The sequence below is a fragment of the Delphinapterus leucas genome, chromosome 19, assembly GCF_059928025.1.
Source record: "Delphinapterus leucas isolate spDelLeu-1000000601 "Yukka" chromosome 19, BTC_Dleu_Yukka2, whole genome shotgun sequence".
Taxonomy (NCBI): Eukaryota; Metazoa; Chordata; class Mammalia; order Artiodactyla; family Monodontidae; genus Delphinapterus; species Delphinapterus leucas.
In genome coordinates, this window is record NC_143147.1 from 57,826,085 (window position 1) to 57,842,709 (window position 16,625).

General features: G+C 45.1%; 1 protein-coding gene and 1 pseudogene across 12 annotated transcripts in view; one reads left to right on the forward strand and one right to left on the reverse strand.

The window, feature by feature from the left end:
* WDR45B (WD repeat domain 45B) overlaps positions 1-16,625 on the forward strand; it is a 31,978-nt gene that overhangs the window by 10,601 nt on the left and 4,752 nt on the right. For 9 of the 12 annotated variants that reach the window (XM_089901498.1, XM_089901499.1, XM_089901503.1 and 6 more), the window contains 5 exons: positions 6,110-6,211; positions 9,855-9,942; positions 11,257-11,351; positions 14,664-14,854; positions 15,442-15,527. In XM_089901498.1, coding sequence (XP_089757624.1) covers positions 6,110-6,211; positions 9,855-9,942; positions 11,257-11,351; positions 14,664-14,854; positions 15,442-15,527 — 562 coding nt within the window. Of the gene's footprint in view, positions 1-6,109; positions 6,212-8,997; positions 9,110-9,854; positions 9,943-11,256; positions 11,352-14,663; positions 14,855-15,441; positions 15,528-16,625 lie in introns of those variants that run through there. The other 3 variants (XM_089901500.1, XM_022589240.3, XM_089901504.1) reach the window with 2 other exon arrangements.
* On the reverse strand, positions 8,926-9,728 carry LOC149746784 (cytochrome c oxidase assembly protein COX14 pseudogene; annotated as a pseudogene).

Genomic DNA, 16,625 nt, shown 5'->3' on the forward strand with positions numbered 1-16,625 from the left:
AGCTTGGTTACATCTTGCTAAGGGAGTGACTCGCTTTTAGAACTTGAGAAAACTCATGACTTTAACAAATCCAACATTAATAAGTTTGAAGTCTCAGTGTTGTGTTAGTATTAAATATTCTCCCTTGGTTGGATAGTATTTTGAAAGTATGTTGGTTACCTCTTGGCATAATTCACAGGTTTCTCTTAATAAATTTGATTCTAGAACTTAGTGAACCTGCACTGAGGAAATAATTACACTCCTAACAGACCCCCATAACTGTTCATCTTGCAAAACTGAAACTCTGTCCCTGTTAGACACTGACTCCCCTTCCCCCTCCCCCAGCCCCCACCATCCTACTTTCTGTCTCTATGAATTTGTCTACTCCAGGGACTTCATATAAGTAGACTCATACAGTATTTGTCCTTTTGTGACTGACTTATTTCATTTAACATAGCATCTTCAAGGTTCATCTGTGTTGTACCAGTGTTGTACCATGTTCCAGAATTTCCTTCCTTTTTAAGCTGAGTAATATTCCATTATGTGGATGGACCATGTTTTGTTCACCCCTTAATAGACATTTGGGTTACTTCTACCTCTTGGCTGTTGTTAATAATGCTGCTGTAAACATGGGTGTGAAAATATCTCTTCACAGCCTTGATTTCAGTTCTTTTGAATGTATACCAACAAGTGGGATTGCTGGATCATGTGGTAGTCTGTTTTTAATTTTTGAGGAACCATCATACAGTCTCCAGTAGCAGCTGCACCAGCAGTACACAGGGATTCCTATTTCTCTACATCCTTGCCAACACTTGTTATTTTCTGTGTGTTGTTTTTTGGTTTTTTTTGTTTTTTTGATAGTGGCCATCTTAATGGTTGTGGCAGGATATCTCATTGTGTTGTTGTTTTAATTGAAGTATAATTGATTTAAAATGTTGTGTTGGTTTTTGGTGTATGGCAAAGTGATTCAATTATCCATACGTATATCTTCTTTTTCAGATTCTTTTCCATCATAGGTTATTACAAGATAACTGAGTATAGTTCCTGTGCTATGTGGCAGATCCTTGTTTACCTATTTTATTTTAGTTTTTAAAATTAATTTATTTATATATTTTTGGCTGTGTCGGGTCTTCGTTGCTGCACGCAGGCTTTCTCTAGTTGCGGCGAACAGGGGCTACTCTTCATTGTAGTGCATGGGCTTCTCATTGCGGTGGCTTCTCTTGTTGCAGAGCACGGGCTCTAGGCACGCAGGCTTCAGTGGTTGTGGCACACAGGCTCAATAGTTGTGGCTTGCAGGCTCTAGAGCGTGGGCTCATTAGTTGTGGCGCATGGGCCTAGTTGCTCCACAGCATGTAGGATCTTCCCAGGCCAGAGCTCGAACCTGTGTCCCCTGCATTGGCAGGTGGATTCCCAACCACTGCGTAACCAGGGAAGTCCTACCTATTTTATATATAGTAGGGTGTATATATTAATCCCAAACTCCTAATTTATCCCCCCCTCCCCCCGATCCCCTTTGGTAACTGTAAGTTTGTTTTCTGTATGTCTGTGAGTCTATTTCTGTTTTGTAAGTAAGTTCATTTGTATCAGTTTTTAATTATTTTATTTTATTTTTACAATATTTATTTATTTTGGCTGCGTTGGGTCTTAGTTGCAACACGTGGGATCTTTCATTTCGGCACGTGGGCTTAGTTGCCTCACGGCATGTGGGATCTTAGTTCCCCAACCAGGGATCGAACCAGTGTTCCCTGCGTTGCAAGACAGATTCTTAACCACTGGACCACCAGGGAGGTCCCATTTGTATCATTTTTTTAGATTCCACATATAAGTGATACCATATGATATTTGTCTTTCTCTTTCTGACTTCACTTAGTATGATAATCTCTGAGTCCATCCATATTGCTGCAAATGGCATTATTTCATTCTTTTTTAAGTCTGAGTAATATTCTATTATGTATATATATATCACATCTTCTTTATCCTTTCATCTGTCAATGGACATTTACATTGCTTCCATGTCTTGGTTATTGTAAATAATGCTGCTGCGAACATTGGGGTGCATTGTATCTTTTTGAATTAGAGTTTTCTCTGGATATATGCCCAGGAGTGGGATTGCAGGATAATATGGTGAACTCTATTTTTAGTTTTTAAAGGAACCTCCATATTGTTCTCCATAGTGGCTGCGCCAATTTGCATTCCCACCCACAGTGTGGGAGGGTTCCCTTTTCTCCACACCCTCTCCAGCATTTATTATTTGTAGACTTTTTGATGATGGCCATTCTGACTGGTGTTAGGTGATACCTCATTGTGGTTTTGATCTGCATTTCTCTAATAATTAGCGATATTGAGATCTTTTCATGTGCCTGTTAGCCATCTGTATGTCTTCTTTGGAGAAATGTATGTTTAGGCCTTCTGCCCATCTTTTGATTGGGTTGTTTGCGTTTTTTGGTTACTGAGTTGTATGAGCTGTTTGTATATTTTGGAAATTAAGCCCTTCTCGGTAGCATCGTTTGCAAATATTTTCTCCCAGTCTGTAGGTCACCTTTTTGTTTTGTTTATGGTTTCCTTTGCTGTGCAAAAGCTTTTAAGTTTAATTAGATCCCATTTGTTTATTTTTGTTCTTATTTCTGTTACTCTAGGAGATGGATCCAAAAAAATATTGCAGTGATTTATGTCAAAAAGTGTTCTGCCTATGTTTTCCTCTAGGAGTTTTATAGTATCTGGTCTAACATTTAGGTGTGTTTTTTTCTTTTGGTTTGGTTTATTATTGTTGTTTTGGGTTTTCTTGGCAGCGCCATGTGGCATGGGGGATCTTAGTTCCCCGATCAGGGATCGAACCCATGTGCCCTGCAATGGAAGTGTGGAGTCTTAACCATTGGACCACCAGGGAAGTCCTACATTTAGGTTTTTAATCAATTTTGAGTTTATTTTTGTGTATGGTGTTAGAGAATGTTCTAATTTCATTCTTTTACGTGTAGCGGTCCAGTTTTCCCAGCACCGTTTACTGAAGAGACTGTCTTTTTTCCTTTGTATATTCTTGCCTCCTTTGTCATAGATTAATTGATCATAGTTTGTGGGTCTATTTCTGGACTCTCTATTTTGGTCCATTGATCTATGTGTCTGTTTTTGGGCCAATACCACACTGTTTTGATTACTGTAGCTTTGTAGTATAGTCCAAAGTCAGGAAGTGTGATTCTTCCAGCTCTGTTCTTCTTTCTCAGGATTGTTTTGGCTATTTGGGGTCTTTTGTGTTTCCATACAAATTAAAAAACTTTTTTGTTCTAGTTCTGTGAAAAATGCCATTGGTAATTTTATAGGGATTGCATTGAATCTGTAGATTGCCTTGGGTAGTATGGTCATTTTAGCAATATTAATTCTTCCAGTCCAAGAACACTGTATATCTTTCCATATGTTTGTGTCATCTACAACACACTGACAACAGAATATCAGAAAGAGAAATTAAGGAAACAGTTCCATTTACCATTGCATCAAAAATAATAAAATACCTAGGAATAAACCTACCTAAGGAGGCAAGTGACTTGTACTCCAAAAACTAAGATGCTGATGAAAGAAATTGAAGATGACACAAACAGATGGAAAGATATACCGTGTTCTCATTGTGGTTTTGACTTGCATTTCTGTATTTAGTGATGTTGTGCATCTTTTCATGAGTGTTGAACACATATATCATCTTTGGAGAAATGTCTATTCAAGTCCTTTGCCCATTTTTTATAATCCAATTATTTGACTTTTGTTTCGTTTTGTTATTGTTTTAGGGTTGTAGGAGCTCTTTATATATTTTTGATATTAACCTCTTATCAGGTATATGATTTGCAGACATTTCTCCCATTTTGTAGGTTTCCTTTTCACTTTAAGTTCTTTAATGCACAAAAGGTTTTAAAGTTTCATGTAGTCCCATTGGTCTGTTTTTGCATTTTTTTAAAAAAAATTTTTATTTATTTATTTGCCTGCACTGGGTCTTAGTTGCGGCATGCAGGATCTTTAGTTGTGTCATGCAGGATTTTTTATTTAGTTGCAGCATGCGGGCTCTTGGTTGCGGCATGCAGGATCTGGTTCCCTGACCAGGGATTGAACCCGGGCCCCCTGCACTGGGAGCGTGGAGTGTTAACCACTGGACCACCAGGGAAGTCCCAGTCTGTTTCTGCTTTTGTTGTCTGTGCTTTTTTTTTGGCGGGGGGGAGCGGGCCTCTCACTGTTGCGGCCTCTCCCGTTGTGGAGCACAGGCTCCGGACGCGCAGGCTCAGCGGCCATGGCTCATGGGCCCAGCCGCTCCACGGCATGTGGGATCCTCCCGGACCAGGGTACAAACCCGCGTCCCCTGCATTGGCAGGTGGACTCTCAACCACTGCGCCACCAGGGAAGCCCCTGTTGTCTGCACTTTTGATGTCATGTCCAAGAAGTCATTGCCAAGTCCAGTGCCATGAAGCTTTTTGCCTTTGTTTTCTTCCAGGAGTTTTGTAGTTTTGGATCATCTTACATTTAGGTCTTTAACCCATTTTGAGTTAGCTTTTTTTAAAAAATTAACTAATTTAATTAATTAATTTATTTTTGGCTCTGTTGGGTCTTCATTGCTGTGTGTGGGCTTTCTCTAGGTGTGCGGCGAGCGGGGGCTACTCTTCATTGCAGTGCGTGGGCTTCTCGTTGCAGAGCACAGGCTCTAGGCACGCGGCCTTCAGTAGTTGTGGCTTGCGTGCTCTAGAGCGCAGGTTCAGTAGTTGTGGCACACGGGCTTAGCTGCTCCACAGCATGTGGGATCTTCCTGGACCAGGGATCGAACCCGTCGACGGACCAGGGATCTGTCCTCTCCATTGGCAGGCGGATTCTTAACCACAGCACCACCAGGGAAGTCCCCTGAGTTAGCTTTTGTACATGATACAAGTTAAGGGTCAACTTCATTCTTCTTTGTTAGTTTTCCCAACAGCGTTTGCTGAAGAGACCGTCTTCTCCCCCGCTGGCGCTCAGCATTTGTTTAATAGCTGGTTATTACAAGTTTTGCTCAGCTTTGTTCTGTTGGAGTCCATTAATCTCTTCAAGAGTGTAAAGGCCGAGGCTGAAGGTTAACCAGCAGCTAATCTCCCTGTGCCTAGTGAGTGCATCCAGGGAACCAGGTGGTGCCTGTGGTGATGGAGGCGTGTCCTGCGTTGTGGGGTGAAGGATTCCTGCGTGGTCATGGGTCTGAGGCCACACACTGAGCCGAGAGCGGTTTAAGGACTGAAGCATTGTAGTCCTTTGAGTTTGGGCTGTGGCCACATCCTGTTACAGCCAGAATTACTTGAGATGGCTTGTGTGTCACAGGACCATTAAATTGTTTATAAGGAGAGCTGTGTTCCTTGTGGATAATGTTAAGCACAGAGTCCTTTCTAGGGTTTCTGCTAGGCCTTGAATTTGAAACTTCTCCTTGAGCAAGCTGATGGACTTTGAGTCCATCTTGGGTGGCTCTGACTGGACAGGTAGGAGTCAATTTTTGGGCTAACTTGTGATTTTCAGAGGTTTTGTTTCCTGGCTTGCCCCTCACTGTCCCAGGAGCTCATGGTCACAACAGACCATAGTGGAAGCTGGGGAGATGGGGTGGGGTGGCCCTGCTGCGACGGGAACCATTCAGAGTGCAGTGTGCTTTCCTGAGCCCCACACTCCTCCTGGGGGTTCCTGTTGCTCCCCTGAGAGAGTGTGTTGGGCTTCCTTCTGTCGTGGAGCACAGCTGAAAATCTGCTGACATGTTCATCTTCACATAATTTCTGAACATTTTTGAGCATTTCGGACTTCCAGTGGAAGAGGTGTTTAAAGTGGTGAAAAGGAATTCCAGCTTTTGCATCACAGCATGCTTTCTCAGAGCTTACAAATTTTGCTGCACCTTAAAATACGAACCCAGATATTTCATACATTTTGCTACATTGGCTTCTTAGGCTCTTAGTGTTTACACATGAAAATATAGTTCATGATGACAGGATGCTGAGAGGTCTGAAGCTAATTATTTTCCTAGCCGGTCACTATTCTCATTTCTGATGGCAGATACAAATTGCTGATTAAAAATCAAATTCTGACTGTTACGGTTTTACTTTTTTTCTTTTTTTTATTGTAAAATATACATACTGACTTATTTTTATCATTTCAGAATTTCTAGAAGGAGGAGTTGGCCATATTGAAATGTTATTTCGCTGCAACTATTTAGCTTTAGTTGGTGGTGGAAAAAAGCCGAAATACCCTCCGAACAAAGGTAAAGTAATCCTGCATTTAATAATGCACCTCATGTGTAGTCCTCTCTTGAACTTTTTAGAGTATCTTTGTGTCTCTGGCTACATTGGATCTTCCCTGGTGGCCCTGTGACACATGAAGGACTAGTCCCTGGGAAAGAAACATCCAGAAAGAGAGTGCCTTTTCTCTGCTGCTCCTGGGAGAAGAAACGTGTGACCAGGGTCACTTGTCCCCATGGACATAGAGCACGTACTTTTCAGTTGTGTTGGCTGGATGGGGGCCTTCGCCCCATTTTGTTCTGGATGTTCTTCTGCGGTTGGTGTCCTGTGCTGTGTGAGTTCCTTTTAAAGCCAGGTGTGGGGAGGCTGCTTCTCCTGCAGAGAGCCACTGACTCACAGAAACACAGAGAACAGAGAACAGCTGGGCTCTGGGTTGAGGAGTGTTGTTCCTGGTATGTGTGTGTGTGTCTGTGTTCAAAGAGGTGGCATTGTAAAGAGTGTGGCTCTTTGAAAGTAAAGGAGAGGGACTTCCCTGGTGGCACAGTGGTTAAGAATCTGCCTGCCAATACAGGGGACATGGGTTTGAGCCTTGGTCTGGGAAGATCCCACATGTCGCGGAGCAGCTAAGCCCGGGCACCGCAACTACTGAGCCTGCACTCTAGAGCCCGTGAGCCACAACTACTGAAGCCTGCATGCCTAGAGCCCGTGCTCCACAACAAGAGAAGCCACCGCAATGAGAAATCTGCATACCACAACGAAGAGTAGCCCTTGCTCGCCGCAACTAGAGCAAGCCCGCACGCAGCAATGAAGACCCAACGCAGCCAAAAATAAATAAATAAATAAATTTTTAAAAAAGGAAGAAGAATTACTTGGGCTCCTTGGGGATGGGCAGAGATTCTGCTGCTGGATCAGTCTTTGTCATATGAAGAATTTCATTGATCATTGATCATTGGTGAGGAGTCAGGAGCCTCGCCCACCTGTGGCACTGTTGGGGGGTGTCACTGCTCCCCGCCCCCAAGGGAGCAGTGGACCGGATAATCTCTGGGGTCTCTTTCACCTGTAACATCTTATTCTCAGTAAAAAAATTCCGAGAAGTGCAAGTCTCAGAAATTTTGCAGAAGAAAAAAATTTTTTAGAAGAAAGAAATTTTCTAACTGAACATTTTGAGTAAAATTTAAGCTTTTTGTAGTGTGCTAAGAGCAATTTTTAAAAAAGAACTTGGTCTGTTTAAACTTTTGTAAGATTAAAAATACATTTTTTCAATGTCAAAATTACTGCTTAATATTTTAATAATTATCAATTAAGATGCATGGTGTTACAGTGTAAAGAATCTAGTGTCTTTGGTTTGTGAAAACAGAATAAAACAGGACTGGAGGAGACTGGTTTGTCACGGTGACCCACTGGGTCCTGACAGGGTGCTGTTCAGGGAGCAGAGAGGCCCTTTCCATTTAGGAGGAAGTCCAGAATTTTGAAATATATTTTTTGCTATTAGGAACTGTATCAGGAGACAGACACACAGAATCCCGCCCAGTACGTTTAAAATTTTCGGTTTCCTGCAGTAAGGCAGCTCGCAGCCCTCAGAGGCCATAGATTTTTCTCACTACCCAAGGCATCGTGTCTGGTCACTTTGCTTTTGTGAATGAGAATTCGTGCTGCCGCCTCTGGGGCTTCATCACACTGTTTCCAGATGTTTCTGAAAATGGAGTTCACCCGTATTTGTGACACCCTTGACATCCGTATCTGTTGGCTTCTGTCTGGTTTGGGCCAGTTTGCGTTTGTGTTGAGTTGTAGGCTTACTGGTGTTAGGTTGCAGGGCCAGAGGAAGTTCACTGATGCTTTCGTGTTCAAGAGTAGAGTGTCCTTTGCCCAGAAGGTCCTGAACATCTGGTTTGGGGAGGATACTATTTTCAGTAAGGTAACTGTCTACTCACTGACATGTTGGTGCCCTTTAAGGAAGAGCCGACGGGAGAAGTTTATCAAAGATGGTGTTTGAAAGAGCAAGAAGAGCACTATCCTCCACTTCAGTTTTGAGTGGTTATAAATTATAACCTCTTCCATAGTAAATACCTCTTATGTTACTTGATAATAATTTTGGAAGTTCTGGTAGGCTGGTATTCAGTTCTCTCTTGATTTGAAACTTAGGATACTTACCCATTATGGCAAAACTTACCCCTGAATTCCACCGGGCTGTTGTTGGTCATGGTGTTGGGACCTTTAGGGGAAACATTCTTTCCTTCCATTCTCAGTCAGCCGTAACCTGACTGTTTAGGGAGCTTATTTCCCTCACCCCACACGCTTTGTACCCAGCTTTTCAAGTGGAAAAGAGGTCTGGACACACGCTCCTCATCCTCCAGGGTTGTCTGTAAATTGTCTCAGCCCTTGGGACATAAACTGCTAATCCATCCTGACGGAAGATTGTACTGTGAGCAGAAGATATTCCAGAGCTTGAAGCAGAGCGAGAACAGTCAGGGCTGAAGAACACTGGCCCTGGTTTTTATGTGTCTGATTTCCCCATGAAACAACCCTTTTTTTTTTTTTTTTTGCGGTAAGCGGGCCTCTCACTGTTTTGGCCTCTCCTGTTGCGGAGCACAGGCTCCGGATGCGCAGGCCCAGCGGCCATGGCTCACGGGCCCAGCTGCTCCACGGCATGTGGGATCCTCCTGGAACGGGGCACGAACCCGTGTCCCCTGCATCGGCAGGCGGACTATCAACCACTGCGCCACCAGGGAAGCCCATCTTTTCTTTTTTTTTTTGACGTGGTAAAATATTTAATGTCTGTAGGTGTGCCTCACCCTCCCATTCCTGTTACGATTCAGTAGCCTCTCCAAACTGACTGTACCAGAGAAAACGTGGACGCTTTTTCCCAGCAGAGTTCGAAAACCATTAAGGCCCTGATACTCTTGATTCAGAAATGATTGCAGGTGAGGTCTTTCCACAGCATGCCTCAGGTCTCTCTGCTCAAGGAAAAAAGCCCCCCAGCTCTACGGGACTCCCAAGGTCTTCTGTTCTTCTGCAGCCTGGCGCTAGGAGCTGCGCTGCTGGAAATAGTGGTAGGCTCGGGCACTGCAGAGGTAGCCGCCGTAAACAGTGAGGGGCATCGTGGAGGTGGAGGAGGTCTTGTAGCCAGTGTCAGCTAGTTGCTTGGCAGTTGGCATGTTGTCCCCTGGATGCTGCCTCTCCCTTCCCTCCAACCGAGGCCTCCAGCCTGCGTGACCTCCTAGCGCAGCCAGACCCTTTCTTTTCTTAATCCAGGTTTATCTGTAGCACTTGGTACCTGTGGTTGGGCTTGCTTTTCGGCTCAGTCTAGTAGAACCAAGGAAAGAGAGGTGGAGAGAAGTTTGCCTAAAAACTAGGCAAGGTTTGGCAGAGAGGAGGTTCAAGTGTGCTTGAATGCCTGTGTGCATGCCTGTGTGGGTAGAGAGGCAGAGACTGGCTGCCTGAGGTGTGCGCAGGTGTGTGGTTGCTGAATAGGAGGGTGGGGGGGGCGGGGGGCAGGTCTGAGACCTTGGGGCGGGACCGTCCTGCCAGTGGGAGAGCCTCATGTCCCCCCCGCCCCGCCAGCTCCCAGTCAGGTGTTTGTGATGTGAGGACCCCTTCAGGAGTGGCCTTAGCAAGCCAGCCCCTGGCCTGTTCATTACCATGTTCATACATTCTTTCCTGTTTCAGTGATGATCTGGGATGACCTGAAGAAGAAGACTGTGATTGAAATAGAATTTTCTACCGAAGTCAAGGCTGCCAAATTACGGCGAGATAGGTAGGTTTGGTGTCTCATTTTTAGAGGTGGAACAGTCACTTTCTCTGAAGATGGCTGAAATCATTTTATACTGAAGGAACAGAAGTGTTCAGGAAAACGATGTATAAAAACGTGAGACTGTAGTTTATGACCCAAGGACATAAGGAAGGCAGTGAGTTTTATTTGCCTCCCAGGATCACTTACAGGTGAGTGGTTGGTGGGCGTGGGTGAAGTGCACCTCCATGGACCTGGCCCCCGGCCAGCCCTGCCCCCCCAGCTCTCATTTCTTCAGGGGAGCCGTCCCACCCAACAGGTACAGACTGAGGACTCGAGTTTTGAACCTTGAATTGCCTCCCTCTTAGCCCACACTTGTCCAAATGCTGCCTCATAAATGTTTCAATCTGAAAGTAAAGGAAAATTCAGGAACTCCTCACAGAGAAGGTGTCATTGAATCTCACCTGTTGAAAGTAGCAGGTCTCTCTCTCTCGGCTGTTGCCTTCCTGGGGTTTAGGAGAACACAGGAGTTTTTCCTAGTATGTTGATGGAGGTAGAGCAAAGCTTCATCACTTTGGACTTTGGTGTGATTTACATGTTATGCTCGGCTGTGGTGTGATTTACATGTTATACTTGGCTGTGGGAGGACAGATGCTGAACCAGACCAGTGTGAATAGGGGTGTGTCATCCCTGCACTCATAGGTAGACTTGTTTCTTCCAGGAATGTCAGCATTTAGGGGCTCGTAGTAATGCAAATCCTGGAGCCAAATCAAGGATATTCCACTTTCTTACATTTCTGGATTGTCAAGACGTGTCTAAAAGTGTGTTAAGATAGAATTTCTGCCTTTGTGTCCTACTTGGTTCTTACTCTAGACAGAATATTTGATGACAATGCCCTCCCAACCCTTGGGCTGTACTTTCCTCCAGCCGGGTGAGAGGCGCTCATTCCTAGTGGCAGCCTCACGCCCAGGGGCTCCCGGCCAACCTGCTCCACAGACCTTGCTGCCCAGTGCCTGGGTTCAGGAATGACCCTCTTTTTTAATAATTAATTAATTAATTTGGCTGTGCTGGGTCTTAGTTGCGGCATGCGGGATCTTCAGTTGCAACATGCGAACTCCTAGTTGCATCATGTGGGATCTAGTTTCCTGACCAGAGGTTGAACCCAGGCCCCCTGCATTGCGAGCGTGGAGCCTTAGCCACCACCAGGGAAATCCCAGGAATGACCCTCTTGTATTTGCTCTTTGCGGTGTTTCTGTTTCCAGATGATAAGAACAAAAATCACAAAATGTTTGAGTTTCACTTTGGGGGAGAGAAATTCTGATGGTGTTTTTTTCTTTCCAGAATTGTGGTTGTTTTGGACTCTATGATCAAGGTGTTTACATTCACACACAATCCTCATCAGTTGCACGTCTTTGAAACCTGCTATAACCCGAAAGGTAAGAATCCAGAGGAGGATGGATGGTGGAAACTGGCTTCCTGGGTCTGATCCAGGCGGGACGCAGACCCATGCTGGGTGCCTCTCCTCCAGGTGGTCTTGGAGTGGTGTCGCCCTAGTGGTGGGTCCTGGGGCATCTGGGGCTCTGGGGAAGGGTTTGGGAGATGCAAGCTCCCCACCTCGGTCCCTACCTTCTCCCCTGAACCTTCCTGCCGTCACAGCCCAGCTTCCTCGTTGTGGTTCTAAGACCCTGCCTCTTACCAGAATCATCGGAGTCCCTCTTGGGATTTTTCACTGTCAGCCATTCAGGAGCTCTATGGTGAGCCCTGGAATCCATGTTTTTATTAAGTTCTGAGACATTTCCTTCCCTTTTTCTTCTGGCTGGTGGATTACGTGTGGCTGACTTTGTTACTCATTTTATCATGTTAACTTTGCTTTTAAAATTTTTGGTTTTTTTCTTCTAGCTTTATTGAGGTATAATTTACATAAAACTCATTTTAAGTGTATCATTTGATAAACTTTAGTCATTGTAAACAGTTGTGTAGCTGCCACCACAGTCAGGGCAGAACAGTCCCGTCACCCAGGAGTTTCCCCAGGCTGTGCCCTTCCCCACCTGACCTTCAGGTTTTGCCTTTTCAGATGTGTTTGGTGTCTTTCTCTTAGCTTAATATTTTTTAGATTCCTCCATGTTTTTGTGAGTGTGCTATTATTTTGCTCCTTTTTATTACTGAGTAGTATACCATCATATAGATACACCACAGCTGTTGATCCATACCAGATTTTTGGCTGTTATAAATAGAAGCTGCTGTACATGTTTACATGCAGGTCTTTTTGTGGATGTATTTTTTCATCTCTTGGAGTGCAATTGCTGGGTCATATTGTAATTATTTTTTAGATTCCATATATAAGTGGTAACGTACATTATCTGTCTTTCTCTGTCTGACTTATTTCACTTAGCAAAATACCTCTAGGTCATCCATGTTGCTGCAGATGGCAAGATGTCATTCCTTTTTTATGGCTGAGTAGTATTTCATTGTGTATATATCCACTCTCTGTGTTTTGATTGTAGCATTTAGTCTATTTACATTTAAAGTAATTGTTGATAGGTACGTACTTACTGCCATGAATTGTTTTGGGTTGTTTTTGTAGGTCTTTTTCGTTCCTTTTTCTTTTGTTCTCTTCCCTTGTGTGTGTGTGGTTTTTTTTTGCTGCATTGGGTCTTTGCTGCTGTGCATGGGCTTTCTCTAGTTGTGGCGAGCAGGGCTACCCTTTATTGTGGTGCGTGGGCTTCTCATTGCGGAGCACAGGCTCTAGGCACGCAGGCTTCAGTAGTTTTGGCATGCGAGCTCAGTAGTTGTGGCGCTTGGGCTTAGTTTTGCTCTGCGGCCTGTGGGATCTTCCCGGACCAGGGATCAAACCTGTGTCCCCTGCATTGGCAGATGGATTCTTAACCACCGTGCTACCAGGAAAATCCCTTCCCTTGTGATTTTATGACTGTCTTTAGTGTTATGTTTGGATTCCTTTCTCTTTTGTGTGTGTATCTATTATAGATTTTTGGTTTGTGGTTACTATGAGGTTTATATACAACAATCTGTATATATACATGTGATTATTTTAAATGGCCTGGTCTCTTAATTTCAAATGCATTTTAACAACCCTACATTTTACTCCCCTCTCCCCACGATCTGTTTTTGACATTATGTTTTATATCTTTTTGCTTTGTGTATCCTTTACTTATTGCGGATGTAGATGATTTTACTACCTTTGTCTTTTTTTTTTTTTTTTGCGGTACACGGGCCTCTCACTGTTGTGGCCTCTCCCGTTGCGGAGCACAGGCTCCAGACGCGCAGGCTCATCGGCCATGGCTCACGGGTCCAGCCGCTCCATGGCATGTGGGATCTTCCTGGACCGGGGCACGAACCCTTGTCCCCCGCATCGGCAGGTGGACTCCCAACCACCACGCCACCAGGGAAGCCCACTACCTTTGTCTTTTAACCTTCCCACTAGCTTTGTGTGTGGTTGATATTACTACTTTTACTCTATATTTACTTTAACCAATGAGCTTTTTTCTTTTAACAGTTTTCATGTTTCTGCTTGTGGCCTTTTCTTTTTTGCTTAGAGAAGTCCCTTCACCATTTGTTTAAAAGACTTTTTTCTGCTTTGAATTACCTTGATACTTTTTTTTTTTTAAATCAAATAAGTGTAAGATTCTTCTGGACTCTTTATTCTGCTCCAGTGGTCTGTGTTTCTCTCCTTATGCCAATATCAGATGACCTTGATTTCTGGAACTTCAAGATAATTCTTTTTTTTAATGTATGTATGTATTTATTTAGTTTTGGCTGCGTTGGGTCTTCATTGCTGCGCACGGGCTTTCTCGTTGCGTCGAGTGGGGGCTACTCTTCGTTGCAGTGCGTGGGCTTCTCACTGCGGTGGCTTCTTCTGTCATGGAGCACGGGCTCTAGGCACGCGGGCTTCAGTAGTTGTGGCATGTGGGCTCAGTAGTTGTGGCTCGCAGGCTCTAGAGTGCAGGCTCAGTAGCTGTGGTGCACAGGCTTAGTTGCTCCATGGCATGTGGGATCTTCCTGGACCAGGGATCGAACCCGTCGTGTCCCCTGCATTGGCAGACGGATTCTTAACTACTGCACCACCAGGGAAGTCCCTGGAACTTCAAGATAATTCTTGAAATTAGGTAGTATAAGTCCTCTAATGTTGTTCCTATTTTATAAGAAATTGGGGGGCTATTCTAGGACCTTTTACTTTGCTTATAACTTAGTGACAGTTTGTCTGTTTCTTCAAAAAAGCCTGCAGAGATTTTAACTGTGATTGCACTTAACTCTGTAGGTGGGTGAACGTAGGTTCCAAGCTGTGGTCACAGGACAGCTCTCCACCCACCACGTCTTTGGTTTTCCTTTGCAGTGTGTTATAGTGTCTTTTACATCTGTCGTTAAATTTATTTTTCAGTTTTGGTTTTTTTATGTTACTGTTAGTGGATTCATTTTTATTTTATTTTATTTATTTTTTAAGGATTCATTTTTAGATTTTACAATTTTGCATTCTCGTGGCTGACACCCCAAAAGACAGACATTTGATAAAGTTTATTCAGTAATAAGTTCAGCAAATGTTTCCAATTGTGAAGCCATCTCATGGGAGGGAGCTTTGCTTGGCCCTCTGCTGCCCTTCACAGGGAAAAGATTCTGTGAATGATTCTTACTTTTTCATGGGACCTGGAGGGCAGGGAGCAGGTATGGTTGTGGAAAAGCAGAAGCTTTGAGACGGTCCTGAGTCATTGATGCATTTCCTTGTCTCTGTTTAGGCCTCTGTGTCCTGTGCCCCAATAGTAACAACTCACTCCTGGCCTTCCCGGGCACGCACACGGGCCACGTGCAGCTCGTGGACCTGGCCAGCACCGAGAAGCCGCCAGTGGACATTCCTGCCCATGAGGGCGTCTTGAGCTGCATTGCTCTCAACCTGCAGGGAACAAGAATTGCGACCGCGTCTGAGAAAGTAAGTGGGTGTCCCTGCCCCACAGAGGTGCCCTCAGAGTGGCGTCTCCCACCGTAGGGTGCAGGCTCCCGGGAAACCAGCCCTTCCCTGAAGATCCTGACCCCTGAGAGGCTCTTAGCCACCTTCTCTCAGGAAGCGAGTCATAGTTGACATAGAGGGTCCAAAAGTCATTTTATTTGGTTGTGCCCCATCTGTTTGGCAGTAGAATTAATGTTTTTCTAACTGGCTGTGGGCATTATAATTAAGATGCCATTTCTCTGGACAGTGAGTGAACTGATGGCTCTCAGGGTGCGAGACAGCCCGGGGCCTCTGTCAGGGGAGCGTGTGCACGGGGCTCTGAGAGGGCCATGCCTGTGGGCCTGGGCGCTGGGTCTCCCTGACCCTCTCTCGGCCCCTGCCCGCTGCCGTCGGACTAAAGAGACTCCAGTCTGTTCTCGGTAACAACAGAGGGAAAGTTGAGTTTTAGATGATGTGGGTGAGTTTGGGAAAGGGTCGGATGGGCTAATGGGTTTGTGAATATAAATCATTTCAAGAAAACTAAAAAGTTGTGAATCTTTGATAATGAAACACTTCACTGTTTTTCAAAGGGGACCCTTATACGAATATTTGATACTTCATCAGGGCATTTAATCCAGGAACTACGAAGAGGATCTCAAGCAGCTAATATTTATTGGTAAGAAAGCACGTTATTTTACCTAGAGAAGGGGCCCTATGTGATCCGGAGGAGAGTCGGGACTACCCCCACAAGGCGGGTGGGTGCTGCTCTGCTGGTAGGGGCTGTTTTATTATTACTAATTTAACTGTTTGCTTATTATGGGAATATACACAAAAGTAGAGAGAATATTATGATTACCATGAACCCATTGTCCTGCATTTGTCAGAATTTGCTTGTTTTATTTCATCTCGTCACTGTCCCTCCAACTTATTTATTTATTTTTAAAATTTTATTTATTTATGGCTGTGTTGGGTCTTCGTTGCGGTGTGTGGGCTTCTTATTGCGGTGGCTTCTCTTGTTGCAGAGCACAGGCTTTAGGCACGCAGGCTTCAGTAGTTGTGGCACAGGCTCAGTAGTTGTGGCTCACGGCCTCTAGAGCACAGGCTCAGTAGTTGTGGTGCACTGGCTTAGTTGCTCTGCAGCATGTGGGATCTTCCCAGACCAGGGCTCGAACCCCTGTCCCCTGCATTGGCAGGTGGATTCTTAACCACTGTGCCACCAGGGAAGCCCCCTCCAACTTATTTTTCAGTAGCATCTTCAGGCAAACACTGGAGGCCTAGTTAGCCCATCTGTAGTCATTTCAGCCTCCTGTGAGGCTGACCTGCTCTTTCTGTGGTGGTTGTTACCATGTCCCACAGTGTCTGTAGCTCTGACAGGGCTGCACCCCTGCTTGGGCGGGACTTCGTTCTTTGTGTCTGTGGCCTTTGCAGGTGTGGAGCTGCACTGGGGCCTGAGTGATAAAAACACAGCTAGTATCTGGATGCTGGATGTAGTGTCCTTGGGGCCTCTGGTGCAGCCCGCTTTCCCATCTGTGTGCTCTCGGGCCCTTCCAGCCAGCCTGCGTGACGCCCACCTCTACAGGGCCTGGGTTGTTGGAGGGGAGTTTTTCTCCTTCAAGTGGCATGTTTGGGTGGCCTCAGGGTCCCTGGGGTGGCAGGGTGGTCTGCAGGGAGCCCCTTCCCTCTCCCTGGCACCTGAGGAGGGGCTGTGCCCTGGCTTTGACCATCTGGTTCTGTGCTGAGCCCCGTCAGCTGGTCAGGAGGGGTGGTTCTTAAA